This window comes from Carcharhinus amblyrhynchos, chromosome 22 (assembly GCF_965287045.1).
Source record: "Carcharhinus amblyrhynchos chromosome 22, sCarAmb.v2.hapA, whole genome shotgun sequence".
In the NCBI taxonomy this organism is placed as follows: domain Eukaryota; kingdom Metazoa; phylum Chordata; class Chondrichthyes; order Carcharhiniformes; family Carcharhinidae; genus Carcharhinus; species Carcharhinus amblyrhynchos.
This window is the reverse complement of record NC_137345.1, coordinates 31,198,816-31,223,488: the sequence shown is the minus strand read 5'-3', so window position 1 is coordinate 31,223,488 and position 24,673 is coordinate 31,198,816. Positions and strand designations below refer to the sequence as shown.

Genomic DNA, 24,673 nt, shown 5'->3' with positions numbered 1-24,673 from the left:
AACATCAGCTGCACTGTCCTCACCTTGTTCGAGGTTACTCCTTCAAAAAACGCAATCAAGTTTGTGAGAAATGATTTTCTACTCACATAGCCATGCTGACTGTCCCTAATCATGTCCTTGCCTCAGGACATCACGATTTATTTCCTCAAGTTCCCGAATATCCATGCCTTTCTCAACAGTAAGTACTGATGAGAAATATTAATTTCAGATCATGCCACCCAAAGGTGCCACAAATTTGGGGCACCTTTGAACATTAGGACAGATGAGGTAGATGATTTCTATTTAGTTCCTTACCCTCTTGCATGGTCAGCGGGATTGGTCTGCGTGCAATATCTGGTCCGCAACATCCTTTTGGGATATTTTCTGTGAACTCTGTTAACATAACTCCTGGAGTTGATGATCTCTTTGTTTTGGCACCTAGAGCGTTTTAATAAAAATAAAACTAGTTTTGTTACAGAGGAAAAGTAACTAATACCTTTCAGTTTTTGTCTCAAGATTCGGATTATTAGGAAACACTTGTAACTACTGGGAATGCTATTTTAATTTCCCAGTGATGCTATCCATGATTTATAAAGAGTTGCTGTTAATGAGAAGCAATAGGGGGAATTTTCCACTCCCATTTTGGAGGTGGGGGTGGATGGGATGGGGGCTGGTTCTGCGGCAGGAGTGGGAAATCTCCTGGGGGTCCCAAAATGTGGATTCCTTGTAGTGATTCTCCCTGTACCCTGCCAGTGATGTAATGGGAATTCCAACGTTAGGATTCCAATTTGAAGACATTTAAATGTTATTATCAGGTCGTTACATCTGTTAACCTTCCCCCACCACCCTATTGATCTCAGGCGGGTTTTCTGGTTGCGGGACTGGAAAATCTCACCCAAAATCTCCAATTTGTCATCCCACTGTTTGAAGCTGTAACTCCAGCCAATTACAAAATCCCAATTGAAAGATGTCCAAAGTGGACATTTTACTTCCTGCAAATTTGTTAAATCTACATGCCAATCTATTTAAGCACTAATCAAAAGCAGATATTCTTATTCGTCGTTCCATAAAGCATTACCTGGTCTGGTGCTACCCGTTGATGGATTCATTTTCTTGTCCATGTTTGGCTTCTTACTCTTCACTTAACACTTATAAGGTCAAAGCTGTTAATTGAGAGAACATGGTACAGATTAATCTTGTACTTCTATGTCTATGACTTTGAAGTGTTACCCATTGAGACTAACGTAAAAGGTGTCACTCTGTGTGAAAGGTATATATTTTTTAAATTGTACATACACTTACTACATTAATTCTCATAATGTATAAATGGAAGTATAAAATTTGTATTCTGAGTCATGTGAAGGATCTTTAATTTTTTTCTTCTGGACTACCCAGAGAGATAGGTGAAGTTGGAGCAGTTTTTTTTTCAGTTTATAACATTCAAATGCATGCCATCTCATATAATAAATGCTCATCGTAAATTCAATGTATCCACTATCCCCCAGTCCACGATTCGGTGTCCGAGAGTGCTGTACGTTACTGCACCAAACACTGCTGTATAGACAAAAACCCTGTCTCAATGATTTATTAAATAATAGAAATTTAATTCAAGATAATACTTTCCCTATTTTTTTCATGGAATCATAGAATCCCTATAGTGCATAAGGAAGCCATTTGGCCCATTGACTCTGCACTGACTTGTCAACAGAACATCCCACCAATTCCTGTAACCCTATTATTTACCCTGCTAATCTCCCTAATCTATACAAAGGAGCGAATAAGCATGGCCAATTCACCTAACTTGCACATCTTTGGACCGTGGGTGGAAACAGGAGCACTTGGAGGAAACGTACACAGAGTCAGAGAGAACATGCAAACTCCATAGTCACCAAGCCCAGAATACAACCTGGACCCCTGGCACTGTGAGGCTGCAGTGCAAACCATTGTCACCATTTTTCTCCCCAATTTATTATTATTGTTGGCAATATACCAGAGTCAGTTGTTCGTACAGCTGTTCAGTTTGTTGATTTAATGCTAATTAAAGTATATGCTTTTAAAAAAATTCCAACAATAGTTAAAAACTGAATGAATGAGATGCCACATTGTAATCATTATTGCCAGTGTCAGGTTGGCGGTAATTTATCACATCATTAAAAAGATGCTGAGATTTGAACTGACAAGTTAACTTTCTATGGCAAATTGGACATTGTGTCTACAGTACAAGTATAGATACATCATGCCAATCAATATATTTGAATGGGATGTTCTTCTTCTTGATCCATATAAAATCACAGATGTAATTATTTAAATATGAGCACAGGAGGAGATGACACTGATCAGTTTTCAGCTCTAAATTAGATTTATCTTACATAATCCTATTTACCTGATCCTTCCTCATATCATTTTCTTCTTTAAATGCTGATCTACTTGCTTCTTCAAAACTATGACAAAGTCAAAACATTAAAAATGACTTAAACTTAGAAAATACCACTGGTGGAACTGACAGGCATGGGCATCTACTTGATAAAGCTCAATGGCCAGAATCTTATTGCTATTTACACCGGTGGGATGTTTCCATCCCACCACAATGAACAAAGATTTGGCTGGCTGCCAAATTCTCTGACTTTGCTGAAGCAGGTTGTTCAGTAGTTTCCATTCCTTGACCTTGCTCAGGAAGGTTGCATTGTGTGGGGAGGGGGGTGCAGATGGAAGGTGGGCAGTAGATTGTTTGAACAGATGATCGTGGATTGGTAAATGAGGAGCAGCATGGATCGTTTCAACCAACTTAGGGGATTTGTCAATCGGCGAATGTGTGGTGGAGTAATGTCTGCGAGGGTAGGAAGTCAAGGAAATAGTGTTGAGCAGAGGATTCCAGGTGTGATGTGCATTGTTACGTAATATTGGTTGACCACAAGATATGTATGTGATGACTTTCGACACAGTACTTTGCTATGCATCATGATTGGACAAGTTTCGATGTCCAGAGCCCACAATTAATTCCTGTGGCACTCTAATAATTATGTCCTGCATTTCCAAAATGACCTATTTATTCCTAACCCTTTTCTATCCATGAACCAAACATGACTCCCTGTTAATAGGTTACCTCTATTCATAGAATGCTAGTATTACAATCTTTAGTATGTTATCTTATTCAATGTCTTCTGAAAGTTCAAATTTATTATATTCACTGGAGCCCCCTTATCCACCCTGCCAGTGAAACCCTCATAAAGTTCTAATAGATTTATCAAACATCATTTCCCTTTTGTAAAACTGTGCAGCCTTTATTTATAGAAGTCAAAAACATAAGGTAGGAGCAGGAGGAAGCCATTCGGCCGTTCGAACCTGCTCCACCATTCATCGCGATCGTGGTTGCTCGTCCAATTCAATAGCCTAATCCTGTTTTTTGCCCATAACCTATGCCCCAAGTTCCACATCCAGCCAACTCCAGAATACAATTACATCATATTATGGTTTTTCAACTGCCCTGTTAAGAGATCCTTTACATATTCTTGTACTTTCCTTATCGATGTCAGTCTAACAGGATTCTGGTTCCCTATCTTTGCTCTCACTCCTTTCACAAAGAAATGGGGTCATATTTGTTATCTTCTAATCTGAAAGGAAACTGGAGAATGCTGAAAGAGCAAAATCAATGCATCCATTGTCTCTTTTAAATTCTGGCATATTGATTAAGTAGTTCAGGTGGCTTTTAGTGCCTTTAGCTCCTACAGTATTTTTCCCTTACTAATATCAATTGCCTTACATTCCTGATTCTCATTAAACCCTTAGTTCCCCAGAATTTCCCATATATTCTTTGTGTCTTCCACAGAAATCAGAACATCGTTCAGTGTCTCTGCCATTCCTTCACTCTCTGTTGTAATTTTTCTGTCTCTGCCTTTAAGGGACCCCACTTACATTTTCAAACCTCTTCATGTTAATATGCTTGTAAAAGCTCCAACGGGTGGGATTTTCTGTCCACACCTGCCCCAATGCCGGAAAATCCTGTCTGAGGTCAACAGACATTTGGATGATTTGCCCCTGCTTGCTACAATTCTCATGGCAGGTGAGACAGGAAAATGTTTTTAAAGTTTATTTATTAAGGTCACAAATAGGCTTACATTAACACTTCAATGAAGTTACTGTGTAAATCCCCTAGTCGCCACACTCCAGTTCCTGTTCAGGTATATCAAGGGAGAACTTAGCATTGCCAATGCACCTAACTAGCACCTTCAGATTGTGGGAGGAAACCAGAGCACCTGAAGGAAACTCACACACACACACAGAGAACATACAGACTCACACATACAGTGACTCAAGCCAGGAATTGAACCCAGGTCCTCAGCGTTGTGAGGCAACAATGCTAACCACTGCGCCACTGTGCTGCTGCTACATCTCTATTCAAACAACAGGAAAGCAACACAAAAGAAAACCTTCTTCCAATGGCCTACTCCTGCTCCTATTTCTTATGTTCTAAATCTTTCAATGAATTAAATATAACCGCTTCGTGTGACGTGCTTTAAAGAAAATGCTCATAACAAAATTAATTTAGTTTTATTATTTTTGATTTGAAAAGAATAAAACAATGGAAATATGCTTAGAGAATATGAAACTGTCAAGGTAGTTTAGTTCTGTGGGTTGACAACAGTTAATTTGGATCTAAGTGGTAAATTATAATTGTAAATAGTAAGTTCTTGAGAATTTCTACACCCTCATGAAAGATTTTTGAGAACTAAACTGTTGCTAATTTGTTCTACTATTTGACAGATTTCCCCTTTTGCTATGGCTCCAGATGTTTTCAATTAGGGGTATAGAACTTGAATAAAATCTTACAAGACCACCCTGCATACAAACACCCCGAATTAAAAACAATAGAATCATTGAAGAATCATAGAATTCCTGCAGTGCTGAAAGAGGCCATTGGGCCCATCCAAGTCTGCACCAACAACAATCCCACCCGAGCCCTATTCCCATAACCGTATATATTTACCCTGCCAATTTCCTCGACACTAAGGGGCAATTCAACATGGCCAGAGTATTTTACCCAGGTCCTCTCCCCACGTTATCCTCATAACATTTACCATTGCTAATCCATCTAATCTACACATTTAAAAATCTAGGCATTGAATTAGCATTTTTCAACACGTACAAATTTTCTGGTCCTACAAAGTAATGACACACTCAAACAAATCAATGCTATTTATTTATGCCTGTGGACTTAAATACTTGAAAGAATTTGAGCTCTGCTTCAACTTTTAAACACAGTAAGAAGTCTCGCAACACCACGTTAAAGTCCAACAGGTTTATTTGGTAGCAAACACCACTAGTTGGACCTGTTGGACTTTAACCAGGTGTTGTGAGCCTTCTTACTGTGTTTACCCCAGTCCAATGCCGGCATCTCCACACCATCAATATTTCAATACACAATTAAAATAATTTCTACATTCCGAAGATATTTTGCAGCGAGGGGTCGTTAAATATTTTAAGACATGAACCTTTATGGAAATTTATGGATTTCATTACTTTTTGTTCAAATAGTGTAGGAACCTTTTGATGTTAAACAAATAATAAAACCACAGACAAGCTGGATCATATTTACCTACTTATCCATACATCACTGTTTAAAGTGCTATTGGAGCATAATATATCAAGCCATTTATAAAGCAGATGTTCTTTATCCAAACCAGTTGTTCTGGAGCCTTGTGTCAAGATGAAAATAGCAGAGATTCACAGTACAGGCAGAGGTGTAAATTTAGAGGAACACACTCTTTACTTCCTGAGACTTATTCTGCTTATGGTCAATGTATCTGTTATTGATACATAAAGATTAAGATGTGCTCTTATTTGTGGCTAATCCTATTTTCACACATTTTAATATAAAATAGAAAATTATCCTGGCACTAGAACCCACACAATGTTCTGATTTTCACCCACACCCATTCTTGACTCAATTGTCAAGGCTCAGTTGCAATATGTTCAATGGAATCAATGTTGAACACAATTTAACTTTTATCCACTAGATGGTGCCATGCAAACACAAAACAGAGAGTCACCTTTAATATTCAACAAAATATATTTACCTAGTGCATTTAATATAGTAAGACATTCTAAGTCATTGGTACTTATATAATTTGCTTTAATGTTTTAAATATAAATGGATTAGCTAATGAGGTAAGAAACCTGACGAAGGAGCAGCGGTCCGAAAGCTAGTGGCGTTTGCTACCAAATAAACCTGTTGGACTTTAACCTGGTGTTGTGAGACTTCTTACTGTGTTTACCCCAGTCCAACCCCAGCATTTCCACATCTTAGTTAATGGGGGACAGTAGCTTGGTGAAGTGTTATTGGACAAATAATCTAGCAATCTAGGCTCATTGCCCTGGAGACATGACTTCATAATTTAAATTCAGTTAATTAATTTGACACAGATAGATAATTGGCTTATTGCTGCTGCCTCACAGCGTCAGGGACCTGGGTTCAATCTGGCCTTGGTGTCAAAGTTTATTCATTAGTGTTACAAGTAGGCTTACATTCACACTGCAACAAAGTTTTTGTAAAAATGCCTTAGTTGCCACACTCCAGTGCTTGTTCGGGTACACCGAGGGAGGATTTAGCATGGCCAATGCACGTAACCAGTGTGTCTTTCGGACTGCGGGAAGAAACTGGAGCAGCCGGAGGAAACCCATGTGGACATTGGGAGAGCGTGCAGAATCCACACATACAGTGACCCAAGCCAGGAATTGAACTCAAGTCCCTGCTATAAGGCAGCAGTGCTAACCACTGTGCCGCCGTGCCACCCCATTACTGATGTGTGGAGTTTGCATGTTCTCCTTGTGTCTGCATACATGGGGTTATGGGGACAGGGTCTGGATGGGATTGTTGTTTTTGCTGGCTCGATGGGCCCAATGACCTCTTTTTGCATTGTATGGATTCTATGATTCTTTTTTTCTGTAATTTGGGGTGCTTGTATGCAGTGCAGCCTTGTAAGATTCTATTCGAGTCGCCAAATTGTGATGATAATAAAAATAAAACAATTTATCATAATTTATACTGTGGTTATGAACAATGATAAAATAAAAGCATACAGTTATAAAAGGCTTGTATAATAATGATCATGTCAGCATACAAATCATTACAATATTTTGCAGAATAGAAATAAAAGGTCTACTGCACTCTGCATTTTGTATTAAACTCGGCACATCATGGGCGGAATCTTCCGGCTGTTCATGCCGGCGGGATGTTCTGGTTTCGCCAATGGCACACTCCACTATGGGTGGCCTAGCAGTATATGATGTGAAACTACATGTGGTCCATTGTTATAAAGAACCATCTGGTTCACTAATATCCTTTCAGGGAAGGAAATCTGCCAACCTTACGTGGCCTGGCCTATCTGTGACTCCAGAGCCACAGCAATGTAGTTGCTGCTCTTAAATGCCCTCTGGAAAGGCCTCAGTTCAAGAGCAACCAGGGATGGGCAAGAAATGCTGGCCCAGCCAGCGACACTTACAATCCATGAATGAATAAATAATATTTAAGGGGAAATCCCATCGACAGCGACAGGGTCAGAAAATCCTGCTGCTGGCCAACAGTGTGCTACTTCTCGCTGCTGAGAAACACGCTGCAGGGAGGCCAGAGAATCTTGCCCCATATGTTTTCACTGCTCGGGTCCTATTTCTGATTTTTATGAACTAAGGTGTTCAGCTGTCTCATAGTATATTCATTCTATATCCTGTGTATGGAAATGTCAGTTCTGTTACTGATGATCATATAAGTACTGTATTGTCATAAAAACCTAGCACCACGTTGATGCCCTTCAGGCGAGTTACTGTCGTCACTTGCTCCTGCCTACATGTGACTTCAAACTACAAATTAGCGTAGTGGACTTTTAACTGCTCTCTAGAACAATGTAACAAGCCACTCAGCTGCTCAAGGGTATCTAGAAAGGGAAACAAATGATGCCCTCATCAGCAATACTCACAAACCCCCAAAAATGAAGCAACAAGAAAGAAAGGTAATAATTAAACACATCTACTCCACAATGATATATGCAATGGCCCAGATTTTGCCATAAGTGCTGAGGCGATAGCGACTTTCCCAACTTTAGTTTGAATTGGCATCAAGTCAAGGGGCTTTCAGACATCCAGCAACATGCAGGGCAGGCAACCAATTAAATTGAAGTATTCTCACAGACAGAAACTCAGGAAGTAAAGGTAAGTTTTAAAAGTTTGTTTATTTAACAGCGTCACAAGTAGGCTTAGATTAACACTACAATGAAGTTACTGTGAAAATCCACTAGTCACCATATTCCAGTGCCTGTTCAGGTATACTGTGGGAGACTTTAGCATAGCAGATGCACCTAACCAGCATGTCTTTCGGACTGTGGGAGGAGACCAGAGAATCAGAGGAAACCCACACAGATGGGTAGAATGTGCAGAATCTGCACAGACCATGACCTGAGCCAGGAATAACCCAAGTCCCTGGCACTGTGAGGCAGCAATGCTAACACTGTGCCACCGTGCCACCTCAAAATGAACTGATTATCCTTCATTTTCCATCAAATTTCACAGAGATCAAAATTAAATAATTGGAATGCATAAGATTAAAGTTAATTTTAAAAATGTGTTTTCTTTAAAATAAGAATGGAAAACCTCTCATTCCAAAAATGTAAAAAATATTTTTCCAGGCCCAGGGAGATGTCTTAGTAATATTTAGAAACTTAATACATCATTAGAAACACAATTACAGCTCAGTCATCAATAGATTTTGTAGGAACAATAACAGCATAAAAGGGCAAGTTCCCATCAGTACAGTGCTTTCTATTTGATTGTAGTCTGGATGATTTCAACATCACATTTATGGAAACATATGGAATCATTGGCAGCAACTTCTGGATTTACACAGTTAACTGAGCAATTGCAGATTCCAGGACTGGAATTCTCCAGCCTCAAAAGCTCTACCACCCTGGCCACTGAGAATGGAAAATTTGGTACTCAGCTAAAAGTCCATTTACTGCAGCAGGATCGGAAAATCTCAGCTGTGGGCAAGGTCGGACAATTCTGGCCTACATGTTTCTGTCAGTTTTAGAGGATTAATGATTACTGTTGCTACCAATTGAATCGATTGTAAGTGTCACTGGCTGGGCCAGCATTTCTTGCCCATCCCTGGTTGCTCTTGAACTGAGGCCTTTCCAGAGGACATTTAAGAGTCAACTACATTGCTGTGGCTCTGGAGTCACAGATAGGCCAGACCACGTAAGGATGGCAGATTTCCTTCCCTGAAATGACTGATGCTACCAATTGAATTGTTTATATTGCAAAATCTGGACACTGGGTTTTCATTTAAATTCAAGTCTCTTCATTAACATTTCTTCAAAATCCTTCTTTTGAAATCTCAACAAATCTCAACACATTATTTACTCCCTAATTATATACTCTGTATACGGATGACACAATAAGTCGTTTCCTGTCATTTTATTGTGAGTATAAAATTATATTCTTGATTGACATTTTTTTGCAAAAGGCAAACTTTTATTTTGTTAACCAAGGAGCTTGGTAAACCTCTTACCCTGGGCACTATCTAAAACATTCATACTGCAGCTTCTGAGCTATTCTGGGCTTGGGGCTGGGGTGCGGTGGGGTCTGGAAGATGGGTTTGGGATGGCTGGCGAGGTTCAGGCAGGATTGGGTGGGGGTAGTTGGGCAGTAGTGAGGAGAATTGAAGGGTATTTTGTTGGGGGGGGGGGTAGTTGGGGTGTGGGAATGTCGAGGAGTAGTCGTCAGTGGGCGGTTTTGGGGAGTCGTTGGGGATTCAAAGGTTAGTGTGGGATTAGGGGGTAGTGGATGGAGGGGGGGTTAGCTATTTGTGGAGGGAGTGCGGGGGTCCAGTGTAGAGTCAGAAGCTGGAATTTCACCAGCACACCTGCCCCGGAATCGCGGCGGATGCGACTTGCAGAATGGAATTCTTCTTGGCCTCGGGCGGGATTTTGTGAGCCTCACCCAAGCGAGGTCGTAAAATACTGGCCAGTAGTACTGTCACCCAAGAGTTCGAACTGAATCCTTCTAACATTTTCTGGTTAACTAATCTACTTAGTGAGTCCGAACCATCCAAAGTTGCTGACTTTAAATCAGAGTTTCTGAATGTTCCAGGCAAAAGCCAAACAGTGGAAGTTGAAACTTGCTAGGCAATTCCAGTAAGACCTTGTCATGGAGACTTCCGAGAGATCCCTCAATGCATTTTCCAGGGTACAACCTCGCGTGAATGGAAACTCTAGACTAATGGGTGCAGTGAACTTTTCTCATTCAGTGGCTAGTTTTCTTGACCTTCAGATTTAACGAATGGGGAACCCCATTTTTTTCATGTCAATAAGTTTTAGAAGTTTCTAGCAGCTTTGTTGCATCAGTGTTCAAAATGCAGCTCTACATTAAACCAGAGGAACTAGTCAAGCATAGAACAGTATCAAACCGTTTTCTTTTAAAAAATTATTCTTTCATGGTTTGTGAGCTTTGCTGACAAGCCATTATTTGTTACCCATCCATAAATGCCCCTGTGCTACAGGGTGTAATGATTTCAATCAGGCCATTGAGTTAGAGTATGAGCTTCCTAATTAAGGACCCAATCAGGGAGTCTTTGCCTTGCACTTAACCGGCAATGTCAGTTCCTCTGCCGCCTTACCCCCGAGATAGACTACTAACTACGAGCACTCTGTGTACTGCTGTTTGAGTTATAAATAAAGGGATTTTGGTGAAGTAACTTCTGCCTCCGAAGACTTACTATACACAGTTTATTGGGCCATTCCCAAGGGCACATGATCTAGAGTCACACGTAGGCCAGACAAGCTAAGAGGTGGCAGATTTCCTTCCCGAAAGGACATTAGTGAACCAGATGGGTTGTTATAACAACATGTTCACCTTTACTGAGACTGGCTTTCAATTCCATAGATTATTAATTGAATTTAAATTCCACCAGCTTCCATGGTGGTTCTGAAACCAAAGCATATAGCCTGGGCCTCTGAATTACTAGATGAGTGACATTACCATTACACTATCATCTCTCCTAAATAGGGTCTTGCAATGGATTTGCTGTGCTTCCAGGTTTGGTTAGTAGTGGGTCACCATTTTCAACATTTTACAATATACCGGGCACCAAAAAAATGACCTCAATTTGATGCAAACACTTTTTAAACACGTTTTGCATCATTTATATTTAGCCGATATGTCAGCCTTGAGATTCTGCCTGGTTGTGCTGTTTCACTTTGGTGCAATTCATTCCAAATTAGCGTAAAGCACTTCAATCTTTCAGCATCGTTCATGCTTAGCACAAATCAAGATCTTTTCTTCGGCAGCCTTTCCAACCAGTTTGCAAAAATTATGGGAGAAGAAGGCCCTGCCCACAAATCCCGGAACTAAAGCAACCATTTTGGATTTCTGTTATTTTATGTCCATTTACAAGTCTTCAAGTAGTCTCTAAGATTATGTTTGCTTTTTGTACCTAAGGAACTTACGGGCAATTTTTAAAAGCTTATGAATAATTATTTTAATCTAAATGACTAGAAATTTGACTAGTATATATCAATGTAGCCAAGAAATGATTCTGTATAGTTTGTAGTGATTAGCATTGCTGCCTCACAGCACCAGGAACCCAGATGTGATTCTCTGCTTGGATCACATCTGTGTGGACTTTGCACGTTCTCCCCATGTCTGTGTGGATTTCCTCCGGGTTCTCCAGTTTCCTCCCACAATCCAAAAGACATCCTGGTTAACTGCATTGGCCATGCTAAATTCTCCCTCAGTGTACTTGAACAGGTGCTGGAATGTGGCAACTAGTGGAGTGTGGTAACTTTATGGCAGTGCTAAAGGAAGCCTACTTGTGACACTAATACCTAATCTTCAAACCTTAAAGTCATTTTTAGTTACTTAAAATCAGACCACTCACAGGCAGTGGAATTGCTATTTTTGTAAGAAACTATTTTTAGCTCATTAATCAAACTGAACCAAGATTACACTCTTAAACTGTATCAAGGAATGTTTTTAAAGCAAAATTTTTATAAATCTACATTTTAAAACATTACACTGGTTCGGGGCAGATTTTGAATTTGACAACGTGCGAATGATTTTAGTTTTTCGAGAAGGGTGACATTTTGGATGTAGTTTAATGTCAGTGAAACCAATCTTTTAAAAATTATATCTTATGAAAATAAACAAGTCGAGCAACAGAAGCTTTCAATTTTCTGCTGTATCTACTTTGTCTCATACCCATTTCTGTCATTTTTGCAAAGTTAAACATTAGATTGCAATCATTAACCAGTTTATAGTTGTTCTCCTGTTTATCATATTCCTCCAACATAAAAAATGTGGCAGAAAATCAAATTGTTTCACAGCAACAATTATGTCAGTATCAAACCCATGCAACTCTGGGGAAAAAAGATATTTCACCCACCATCCAAAACGACTACTCACTAGAAGAGGCCACTTAAAGGAACATTCCATGATATGCGTTGGAATTGATAAACAAATGCCGCATGAAGTTATTACAATGTACCAAACTATTTCCTAAACCCGCAATCATTTTAGCTCAGGCTGTCAAGATAGTGTTTGAAAGGCACGAGTATTTTCATTGCGCATTAATGCTCTCCTACATACCTTTCCCATGTGAAGTGCACGGCTTGCTTCTTAATAGACGAATGTGCTTGATCCCTAAGGGTTTCACACTTCAGTCCCCAGTAAATATCAACGTTTCGTGGACCTTGCCAAAACATTTGTCAGAGATATGAAGCAAGGGTTCTCAAATTTCTTCCAGCCATTGGCAGATAGTGTCCACTTTCTGCCTTTAACACTCTCGCTGCTCGCTAGGTGTACGGCAGCTGCTGACCTGGGAGTAGTGGTGAGCAGTCACAAGATGAGCTCCATGTGACTGGCTCCAAGGAGTTGCAACATGTCTGCTTTGATATACATACACAGAATTACAAATAATTTCTAATCTCTCTGTCATTGCCATGCACACTCTCTTTAAAATATTGTATATTTACAGGTTCTCAAGCAGTCTGGTAGGTATTTTGAAATGTGGCTTGTGACCATTAGTTATTATGATTTAGTTATGATTTAGCATGTGAAAACGGCAGATTGGGTTGTGAGGGTAATCCTAACCAGGCGCCAGAACAGCATTTTCACCTGCTTAATGGTTTTTCCTCTCGAAGGATGGCTTTGGTTGTATCACTCGGTACTTCTGTTTTGGGACTCCCCTCGAGGGGTGAGTAGCCATCTCTTAAAGTGATATTGCCTACCTCTAAGGATCCATCCACAGATTTCAAGGGATAAGGTGAAGAGCTGTGGCAGCCTGCACCAACAGAAGATGGAGAGGATCTGGTAGTTTCAAGGAAAGTGGCGCAGACATGGAGGAAGCACTTGTTGTGGTCACAGACCAGTCGGCCGTTGAGGGGGTAGAATCTCTTCCTGTTGATGAATCTGACTGGGCAATACCGGATGCCTTAGTGGCCACACAGATGTTATCGATACTGGTCTGTACCTGGGGGAATGGTGGTGAAACCCACTGGCCTCTACGCCTATGTGACTTTATCTGTCCTGAATTGTATTGTCCAGCTTTAGCAAGTGGGGCATCAGTGATCTGTAAGATGCAGTGATATATAGCTGTTTACAGATGCTACCTTGGACTGCAGCTGATCCTTAGAGGGAAGCAGAAGTGAAGAAGTCCATGGCCACTGTGGCTTTGATGGTGATAAGAAGTTCATGGATCAGTGCTGTGAGTTCTGAGGTCTCCAGTGATCAGAGCACAGATGTTTATGGCCCCCTGCCTGGAGAGTTGCAGTCTTCTGCAGCACTTTCTTTTGCTCATGTTGAGGTAACTCCTTTTTTGTAGTCCTATGCAGAGGGAAAGCTGTTTATGGCCTTCCTGCCCCTGATTCCTCTCTCTTGCCACTTCCTTGGGCCCTGGCTTTCCTGACGAGGATGTAGCTACTCCTCGCCACGAGGCCCAAAATCTGAGCATCTTCTGCCAATTATCATTGCTGCATTGTGTTCAGGTGGCCCTCCTAATTTCCTTGGCAACCTTTCAGCCCACTCTTATGGCCCTGAAATGCCAGGAAGGCAACAATCTCTTTCACTGCCCAATCACTTACTGCATACTCTGCTCAGTCCCTGTACTGCATCAAGGGCACACAATTCCCAATGGCCAAGACCCACTCTGCACCATTCACCCTTTTATGGGTCTGAGGTAATTCACTCGGGAAGCTGTGACTGACTTCCCACCTCTCTACGTCTGGTTACCTCCCAGTAGTATCTCCTGACTGTGCCTCACCATTAATGAGCTCTTCATGTGTTCTAGTCACCATATAACCTGCTCATAGATGCTGAGTTTGGGTTCCGCCAGGGCCACTCAACTCCTGACCACATTACAGCTTTGGTTTAAAATTGGATTAAAAAAAGCTGAAAGCCAGAGGTGAGGTGGGAGTGATTGTCCTTGACATCAAGGCAGCATTTGACCGCGTGTGGATTCAAAGAGCCCTAGCAAAACTGAACTCAATGGGAATCGGGGGAAAAAACCTTCCTCTGGTTAGAGTCATACCTGGCACAAAGGAAGATGGTGACTGGAGGTCAATCATCTCAGCTCCAGCACATCACTGCAGGAGTTCCTTGTGGTAGTGTTCCTCAGGGATTGCATGGGATCACAATCAGGTCCTCCTGCCTGACAGTTTCAGGGACAGCATGGCAAGTCAATTAACACTAGTATATTCAGACTCCCACCCCCTCCATTCCACTCCTGACAGGACAGAGAAATTCAGCTGTCAGTGAAATGAATGGTGAAAACCTTTTTCCCCTCAGAGAAGTTGTCCCATTCAGGAGGAACCACAACTTTACGTTGACAACTAGAGGTCAGTCTTTTTTTGAAGAGACTTCCTCTAGTGCAAGAGTGCTGTTCATTTCTTTCATACCACTGTCCATTCCCTGTGCTTATTTTTAGGTTGCTACTGCAACAGGCACTGCATAAGCATTAGGAGGACATGTGGAGTGGTGTTCCGGGATACTGCATCTAATATAACCTGCTCATTGTCATGCATGTGTTGTATGCGCATAATGGTTTATTGCCTATCCAATGAATAGGTAACTGCAAATAGCAGCTGTAATGATATTATCACACGCCATAACTTAAGAGGCTGGCTTCTGGTTTTAACTGAATGCTACTTCATATGACTGAATGTGGCTAGCGGAGTCACATTGCTGACTGCTACGTTATATATTCCACACCACACTTAAAGCACAACATCAAATAAATACAAAAACCCAGCACTGCAAAGACAGTAAATAGGCCCATGCTTGTAAAAACGTTGTAATGGTAAGATTATCACTGTACATTGTACACTTGGCCAGGCGCACTGGGAACTGCAAAAGCTATGGACCCTGACAAGATTCCAGCAATATTACTAAGGATTGTGTTCCAGAACGTACCACAACTCTAGCTAAGCTGTTCTAGTATAGCTACAACACTATCATCTGCCCAACAATGTGGAAACTTGCCCAGATTGTCCTATACAGAAGAAGCAGGACAAATCCAACCCAGCTAATTACCACCACATCAGTCTCTCTCTATCATCATTAAACTGACTTGTGCTTTGGATATGATGGTTAGGCTTCAACAGTGCTATCAAGCGATACTTACTCGGCATTAACCTGTTCACAGATGCTCAGTTTGGGTTCTGCCAGGGTGACTCAGTTTCTGACCATATTACAGTCTTGGTTGAAAATTGGACAAAAGAGTTGAATGCTAGAAGTGAGGTGAGAATGACTGTCCTTGTCATCAAGGCACCATTTGACTGAGTATATGGCTAAGATCAAGTGTAGTATCGACATGCTGTACTTGGTTGAAGTCATTAGGTTACATTTTAGCTTCATTTGAAGCAACTTTTTAAAGTGGCATCTTGGACTTTTGACTAAGATGCAAATGAGATCAAGCCTTGGAGGAGGAGCTATGCCTACTCCAATCAGCTTGGATCATGTAGATCAAGCCAAAGACAGGAGGTAAGAGCCCTGTCTTGTCAGCTTGGATCGGGAATGTCTCAACTTGTTGGGACTCTGAATTGGGTTTGATTTGATTGGATTGAATTGGAATAAAGAATGAAGAAAATTGAGGAGCCCTAGCAAAACTGGACTCAATTGGAGTCAGAGGAAAAACCTTCCATGAGTTGGAGTCATAAGTGGCACAAAGGAAGATGGTTATGATCATTGGAGTTCCATCATCTCAGCTACAGTCTTCACTGTAGAAGTTCCTCATGGTAGTGTCCTAAACCCAATTACCTTCAGCTGCTTCATCAATGACCTTCCCTCCATCATAAGATCAGGAATGGGGATGTTTGCTGTTGATTGCAAAATGTCCAATATCACTCACAACTCTTCAATACTGAAGCAGACCATGCCTAGATTCAGCAAGCCCTGGACAATATCCGTGCTTGAGTTGACAAGTGGCAAGTATCATTCATGCTATACAAGAGGGGATTTAACCATCACACTTGACATTCAATGGAATTACCATCACTGAATTTCTACTACCCTGGGGGTTCCATTGACCAGAAACTGAACTGGACTGTCAGCAAGTCAAAGGCTAAAGAATCCCACAGCGAGTAATTCACCTCCTAACTCCCCAAAGCCTGTCTATTATTTATAAGGCACAAGTCAGGAGTATAATGGAATACTCTACACTTGCCTGGATAAGTGCAGCTCCAACAACACTCAAGAGACTTGATACCATCCAGGACAAAGCAGCTTGCTTGATTGCTATCCCATCCACAAACATTCAATCCCTCCACCACTGACAAACACTGACAAACACTGACAGCCATGTGTACTATCTACAAGATACACTGCAGGAGCTCATCAAGGAATAGTTGCCAAACCCACGACTGTTACCATCTGGAAGGCCAAGGGCAGCAGGTACCTGCGAACACCACCACCTGGAGGTTCCCCCTCCAAGTCATTCACTTGGAAATATATTGCCATTCCTTCACTGTCACTGGGTCAAAATCCTGGATTTCCCTCCCTAACAGCGCAGTGGATCCACCTTCACTTCAGGGACTGTTACAGTTCAAGAAGGCACCATCTTCTAAAGGGCAAGAAAGAATGGCAATAAATACTGATGTAACTACCAATGCCCACATCCTGTAAATGAATGAAAAATAGTAATTTTCATGTTTAACAAAGTTTTTATGCATAGTCAATACAAAGAAAGTACAAAGAGAACAAAGCAAAATACAACACAGAAACAGGTCCTTTTGTCCTCCAAGCCTGTGCCAATCATAATGCCCTAACTAAACTAAAAAAAACTTCTGCCTTTACTGAGTTCGTATCCATCTATTCCCTCTCTATTCATGTACCCATCCAGATGCCTCTTAAATGTTGCTAATGTGTCTCTTTCCACCATTTCACCTGGCACTGCCTTCCAGGCACCCACCACTCTCTGCGTGAAAAACTTGCCCCGCATATCTCTCTTAAACTTTCTCCCTCTTTCCCTGTAATGCCACGGTGTAATTGATTCTTCCACCCTTGGAAAAAGGCATCTGACTATCCAGCCTGTCTGTGCCTCTCAAACTTTTGTAGACCTCTAGCTTCCATATTTCCAATCCTAGTTTATTCAACCTCTCCTCCATTGTCAGCACCCTCAAGACCAAGCAACATCCTGGTGAACCTTCTTTGTTCTCTCTCCAAAGTTTCCACATCCTTTTGGTAGTGTGATGACCAATCTATTTACTAAGAAACTAAAGTTAGCCGTGAAAACAAAGCTCAAGATCTTGGAATGTTACATCTGCTAATTTTTTTTATTCGTGGGACATGGACAAACCTCGTTGGCCAGCATTAATTGCCCATCCCTAGTTCCCTTTGAACTGAATGGCTTGTTAAGTCATTTCAGAGGGCAGTTGAGAACCAACCACATTGCTGTGGCTCTGGAGTCACATGCAGGCCTGACCAGATAAGAATGGCATTAGTGAACCAGATGGATTTTTCCAACAAGTGACAATGGTTTCATCAGTAGATTCTTAACTCCACATATTTTTTATTGAATTCAAGCTCCACCATCTGCTGTGGCGGGATTCAAACTTGGGTACTCAGAATAATAGCTGAGTTTCTGGATTACTAGCCTAGCCACTAGGCCATCGCTTATTGACCATATTGTCCTGTCCATATTGACATATTGAAGCAAGTGTTAGATGATGAGTGAAGAATTGGGATTGCAGTATTATGGTTTCTGAGGTGAATAACAGAAGACATCTTGGAGAAGACAAACTACCAATGAAAGAGGCGCCAGTAAAATCTGAGACAGAAAGAATGCTTCTCACTGAAATCAAGCAGAGACAGTGGGTGTTGGGATTTCCCCTCCCACAGCCATACACCCTCTCCACTCCCCTCCACCCCCCGTGTGGCATGCTTTGCAGAGGCAACCCATCATTGGCTGGCTGTGGAATCTTCCGGTCCCATCACTGTCAATGGACTTCCTGTTGTTTGCGCCCTTTAGGCTGACAGCACTATGCTACGTTGAGAGAATGCTGACTTGTGCAATGACGGGTGCTCTCTGTCAGATGAGATATCAACCCAAATCATTCTCTATCATTTCTATCTGTATATCCATATGGTCAACTCCAGTGTATTATTGGGCTCCACTCCCTTATCTTTGCCTACATTTGGTATTCCATTTGGTATTTCATGTTGACAATATCAACTCAGAAAATGGTACCAGCCTCCTTATAAATCATGTGAACACTGCTACCTCCATCTCTACCTCCTCTGTTTATCCAGGAAAAACTCAGACTGTGTGGAGTGTGGGGTGAAATAACATTTATTGGTGCCAATAAAAGTGTCCTCAAAATATGTGCTAACATAAAAACATGTGAAACTGAGACTTTAATGTGCATCTTCTGTCTAACTAGTGTTTTCCTTCACCCGTACCATCTTAGTGCAGCTACAACAACTTAATTTTACGTGGCCTACCATTGCGTTTTGGTGTCTCTCCAGATATACTTCGGAGGTAGAAGTGGCTAGCTGCATACTGCGCTCCGTGGCCTATGATGCCCTTGGCAATCATCCTCTGGAGGGCCTGGAGCTTGCAGGCCCTGTCTGGTTTCCAGGTATCACAGACATATCCATTCCACTCTCTTCATCCTGCTGCCTCTGAGATGCCCCAGTGTCAGGAAGGGAGGAGTGAGAAGGTGTAGCCACAGCCACAGTCTCCTAGGTGGAAGGCCCTGGCATGGTCTTAAGGTGTAGAGATGCCGGTGTTGGACTGGGGTAAACACAATAAGAAGCCTCACAACTCTAGGTTAGCGTCCAACCAGTTTATTTGATAGTAATCCCACAAGCTTTTGAAAACAGTGTCCTTGCGTCAGGTGTGTGGAAAGTTCCTGACAAAGGGACACCGTTTCCGAAAGCTTGTGTGATTACTATCAAATAAACTGGTTGGACTCTAACCTGGTGTTGTGAGACTTCTTACATGGTCTTAAGCCCTTCCTCCTTCTTCAGAGTTCCTGTGGGCCTCTGGTTCACTCCATGGGACTGCAATGTTTGTGCAGTGAGCTCCAGAAACTTTGGCGCCACCTGCCCTCCCCAGTCCTGGAGGACAACCTGCATTCTTGCCACGGTGGTCGAGCTCTTTGCGATGGCCCTCGAAGTCAGGGCCACCTGCCAATGGTGGCAGCAAGCCGCTTCTGAGACTGGGCCGTGCTCTGCAACCCCTCAGCCATGACTCTCTGTGATTGGATCACGTTCTCAAAGGCTGCTGCCATAGCCCGCTGTGTCATGGTGAGAATTTCCTGCCCCTAGCTTTCCAATATGGATGCCACCCTTGCAGTGTTGGCCTGGGAACCATGTAAGACAGGCAATAACTGGTCCACCTGAAAGCTTTGGGACTCCTCCCAATAGCCTCGCAGTTGGTCCAGTGTTGCTGTCAGTCCCTCCTGCATTCCCTGGCTCTGTTGTTGCATCTCCAGCAGCTGAGGGACAAGTGATCTCAGAGGCCCAGTATGTAGCCTGGGGCCAGCTAAGTCCTTGCCTCCAGCAGGCCCCCAAATGCCAGAGGCCTCAGATGTTCCCTCCCCCACGCAATGTACATCAGCACATGTGTCGTGCACACCAGAGAGTGAGCCAGGTGCCTCGCCACTAACTTGACCCATCAATTTGAGAGTCTCTTGGGATGGTGAACTGTGAGGTGGAAGCTCTTGCAAAACTGCTGCCAGCCTTGGTGGTCCCTTCATCAGTTTCTGAAGAGTCTTTTGAGCTGTAATGGGGAAGATGGGTGGGTGCAACAATGGGGTGCCGCAATGCCAGATGGGTCCAGCACGTTTGGGACCCTCCCCACAACACATGACACAAGATTAAGTGCAAGGGAGGGAGAGGAACCTAGGCAGCATGCAACTTACTTGAGTTTTCTGCAACAAGTGGATGATTAGTAGGTGTTCACTTCTACTTTCCAGTATGAACATGCTATGGCTAATTGTCCACATCCCCTCCTCTCCCACAAGCTCCAGTGTCGGTTCCTCAAGTGGGATCTCATGTCACCCCCTGTCTTTGCCCTCTCCTGGCAATGATGGGTAATTGTCTCTATGGAGACAGAAGGATCCATGAAAATTCTGATGGCACAAGTCCTGGAGAGTATCGGGGGTGGCTCTCAGACAACAAGGGTTGTGATACTCTTGGTGGGAGTGCAGAGGGAGGTGCTTGGGGGTCAGGGGCTGGATGCTGGGGTGGAGGGATTTGGGAGACCTTAGGAGGAAGATGCTACATGAGGTTAAACACTCATCTTTGCTGTCTGCATGAAGTCATTTCATTTTCTTGCGGCACTGCTTTCCAGTCCTTCTGGCCAGTGTCCTGACAGCCAGATCTGAGCCACTGGCTGTCTGGTGAGTTAAGCCCTGCCCACTACCTCTAGTGGCTAGAAACAGTCTAGCCCATTGAGTCAAAGCTGACACTGGAGTCAAGTGTTTGATCTATCAAGTGACTCATTGGTAAATCAGGATCCATCAGGTAAAAATAATGCATGCTGCCACCACCTTCCAGACTGTATTTCAATCCCTTCCCCTGGGGCGGTGTCCTGCTGGAGGGAAGAGGGGGTCCTGCCTTGTTCCATTGCCTCCAACAACCTGGCATCAGAAGATCTGGGGACTGTCTTCCTCAAGGTCATTTCTCCTTGCGCTGACTGTCTGTCCATCCTTTTATGGAGCTCTTCTTTGATAGGCAGATCAGCTGCAGGCAGTTTGGGTGAGTCATCCGCCCGTTAGAACGTTCCAGTGAGTTTAATGTGGTTTGTTTTGTTATCATGGAGGGGAAGCAAAGTTAGCACTTGCAGATGTGCAGGGGGGGGTGGGGGGAATGTGCCTTTGTGATGATTGGGGGCAGGGGAAAGAGAGGGTCATGTAACTCCGCAATTGGGGCCAGGGGAGTGATGAGGGGGCCAAGTTCAAAGGGGTCCCAGGGAAGTGGGGATGGGGGATAAGGGGGTCAGTAATGTTGTGGGAGTTCCCTGATATCCATGGAGGGGAAGGTGTGGCTGTACCTGGTCTGGAGTGGGGTGCGGAGGGGGCGAGGGGGATGGTGGGTTCTTTCAGGAGAGCTGCTATTTTTGAGCTTTTTCTGCATCTATGCAGTTTGTGCCTCCGGTCTGAGCTGCTGACTGTCTGGCAAGTTAAGCCCCATCCACTACCTCTAGTGGCTAGAAACAGTCTAGCCCGTTGAGTCAAGGCTGACACCGGTGTCAAGTGTTTGATCTGTCAAGCAACTCATTGGTAAATCAGGGCATCGGGTAAAAATAATGATTCCAATCATGATTCATTGGAGCCGAAATATAGAAATTACATCCACGAAATTACAATCAGTATTAAAATAGCTGCAATAACAATTTGCTTGCTATTGAAGGCAAAGTAATTGTTTGATGTACGGCTGGAGGCTGATTTACTCCCACAGCAGTTGGGCAGTGCTAATTGGGTTTAGACTCTTTATTTATAACCTTTGAGAAATTTACTATCAGCTTCCCAGTGATTGAATATGTTTAATAATAATTATGATAGTAATACATTTGTGGCACTGAATGTCTGAATTTACCGCACATAGGAATATTTGAACATAAGAACATAAGAACATAAGAAATAGGAGCAGGAGTAGGCCATCTGGCCCTTCGAGCCTGCCCCGCCATTCAATAAGATCATGGCTGATCTGTCGTGGCTCAGTTCCACATTCCCGCCCTCTCCCCATAACCCTTAATCCCCTCTCTTATCAAAAACCCATCAACCCGCTTCTTAAAAATATTTAGCGAGGCAGCCTCCACCACTTCAACGGGCAGAGAATTCCAGAGATTCACCACCCTTTGAGTGAAGAAGTTCCTCCTCAACTCCGTTCTGAACCGCCCCCCCTTTATCTTGAGGCTGTGCCCCCTAGTCCTACTGTCTTTTTTGAGCGGGAAGAGTCTTTCCACCTCTATCCTATCCATCCCATTCATCATCTTATACGTCTCAATGAGATCTCCCCTCATTCTTCTAAACTCTAACGAGTACAAGCCTAGTTTATTCAGCCTCTCCTCATAGCTCAACCCCCTCAACTCCGGTATCAGCCTAGTAAACCTCCTCTGCACTCCCTCCAGGGCCAAAATATCCTTGCGCAGGTGCGGCGCCCAAAACTGCACACAGTACTCCAGCTGCGGCCTCACCAATGCCCTATACAGCTGCAGCAAGACCTCCCTACTTTTATATTCAATCCCCCTCGCTATGAAGGCCAGCATCCCATTCGCCTTCCTGACCACCTGCTGCACTTGCAGGCTGGGTTTTTGCGACTCATGCACAAGGACCCCGAGGTCCCTCTGCACCGTCGCCTGCTGCAGTTTTTCGCCACGTAAGTAATAGTCCTTCCTACCATTCTTCCTACCAAAGTGGACCACCTCACACTTGCCAACATTAAATTCCATTTGCCATTTCCTGGCCCATTCGCCCAGCCTATCTAGATCCTTCTGCAGACTCTCCACACCCTCCGCACAATTTGCCTTTCCCCCAATCTTAGTGTCATCAGCAAATTTCGACACCCTACACTCGGTTCCCTCCTCCAGATCATCTATATAAATGGTAAATAGCTGAGGCCCCAGCACCGACCCCTGGGGCACCCCACTAGTCACCAACCGCCAATCCGAATAGCACCCATTGACCCCCACTCTCTGCCTCCTATTTGACAACCAATCCTCTATCCACGCTAACACCCTACCCCCAACTCCATGTCCTCTGACCTTCTGCAGTAACCTCTTGTGAGGTACCTTATCAAACGCCTTCTGAAAATCCAGAAAGACCACATCCACCGGCTCTCCTCTATCCACCGCCCTAGACACATCCTCATAGAACTCCAGTAAATTTGTCAGACACGACTTCCCTTTAATGAAACCGTGTTGCGTCTGCCCTATCAAGCAATTCCCTTCAAGATGCCTCGCAATTTCCTCCTTAATGACGGATTCTAACATTTTACCTACCACAGACGTTAAACTAACCGGCCTGTAATTCCCCGCCTTTTGCCTGGCACCCTTCTTAAACAACGGCGTAACATTAGCCGTTTTCCAATCCTCCGGCACTTCCCCGGAATCCAGCGACGTCTGGAAAATAACCACCAAGGCATCCACTATCACCTCCGCCATTTCTTTCAGAACCCTCGGATGCATTCCATCCGGTCCTGGGGACTTGTCCACAATCAGCCCCTCCAGTCTGTCGCGCACCACCTCTCTAGTAACTTACAGATGTAGCTGAATTATTTCAGGCACAATTTTGACAAGTTTCAAACATAAATTACTATGAACTTGAATGTTTTTTGCTTTATTTGTATAATTTCAACTGTTTGAAATCACCTGCATTTGCTCCAATATTCAGCACAGGCAATGAGTCACAAAAATTAATTAAATGTCCAGTCATCTGCCTGGAAAAGCAGATTCAATAAAAATATTTTAAAAAATGTTAATAGGCCAAATTATAGAACTATTGGAAAAGAGCATGGGAGCAAAATGAATCAAATAACCAGAGCCAGAACAGTTACTACAATCGAATATCTTCCTTCTGAGCTACATTATTCTATGATTAAAATAACTGAAGATTCATTAGAGCTTAACCAATATCACTGTAGTGCACTTCTGATGCTGAATGAGTAGGGGATAATGCCTGCTACATCAGACACTTCGCTGAATGTTTCACATCTATAAAGTGAATGCTGTGCAATCTTAATTTTAAGCCCATAATCTTGATTTGATTTGTCTTATTATTGTCACGTGTTTGAATTCACTGAAAGTATTGTTTCTTGCACTCTAGACAGACAGAACATACCATTCATTGGGAAAAGGGAAGGAGAGAGTGCAAAATATAGTGTTACAGTCATAGCTAGGGTGTAGAGAAAGATCAGTTTAATTTATAGTGAGTCCCCTCAAAAGTCTGATGGCAACAGGGAAGAAACTGAACTTGAGTCAGTTGGTATGTGATCTCAGACTTTTGTATCTTTGAACACCAATGAGATATATACTTGGATAATCTGTTTGAGATATTGGCTGAGGTGTAAATGCTGGACATGGCAGTGAAGTAACTCTCCTGTTCTTCTACAAATTTGGCTTGGGAACATTTACATAGACTTAAGGAGGAAGAAAGAGCATTGGTTAAGTCTCATCCAAAAGGCAGCACTTTTGGCAATGCCACATTCCTTT

General features: G+C 42.9%; 1 protein-coding gene and 1 long non-coding RNA gene across 2 annotated transcripts in view; both read right to left on the bottom strand.

The window, feature by feature from the left end:
• The window catches only part of LOC145357035 (immunoglobulin-like and fibronectin type III domain-containing protein 1), a 79,139-nt gene extending 66,427 nt beyond the window's left edge, over positions 1–12,712 (bottom strand). The window contains exons 1-3 of the mRNA XM_080210087.1: positions 12,610–12,712; positions 1,058–1,142; positions 295–417 (exon numbers count right to left, since the gene is read on the bottom strand). Of these exons, the coding sequence (XP_080066213.1) occupies positions 295–417; positions 1,058–1,100 (166 nt within the window). The 5' untranslated portion in view covers positions 1,101–1,142; positions 12,610–12,712. The remainder of the gene's footprint in view (positions 1–294; positions 418–1,057; positions 1,143–12,609) is intronic.
• Positions 1–24,673, bottom strand: part of LOC145357037 (uncharacterized) — a 447,747-nt gene that overhangs the window by 189,915 nt on the left and 233,159 nt on the right. The window lies entirely within an intron of this gene.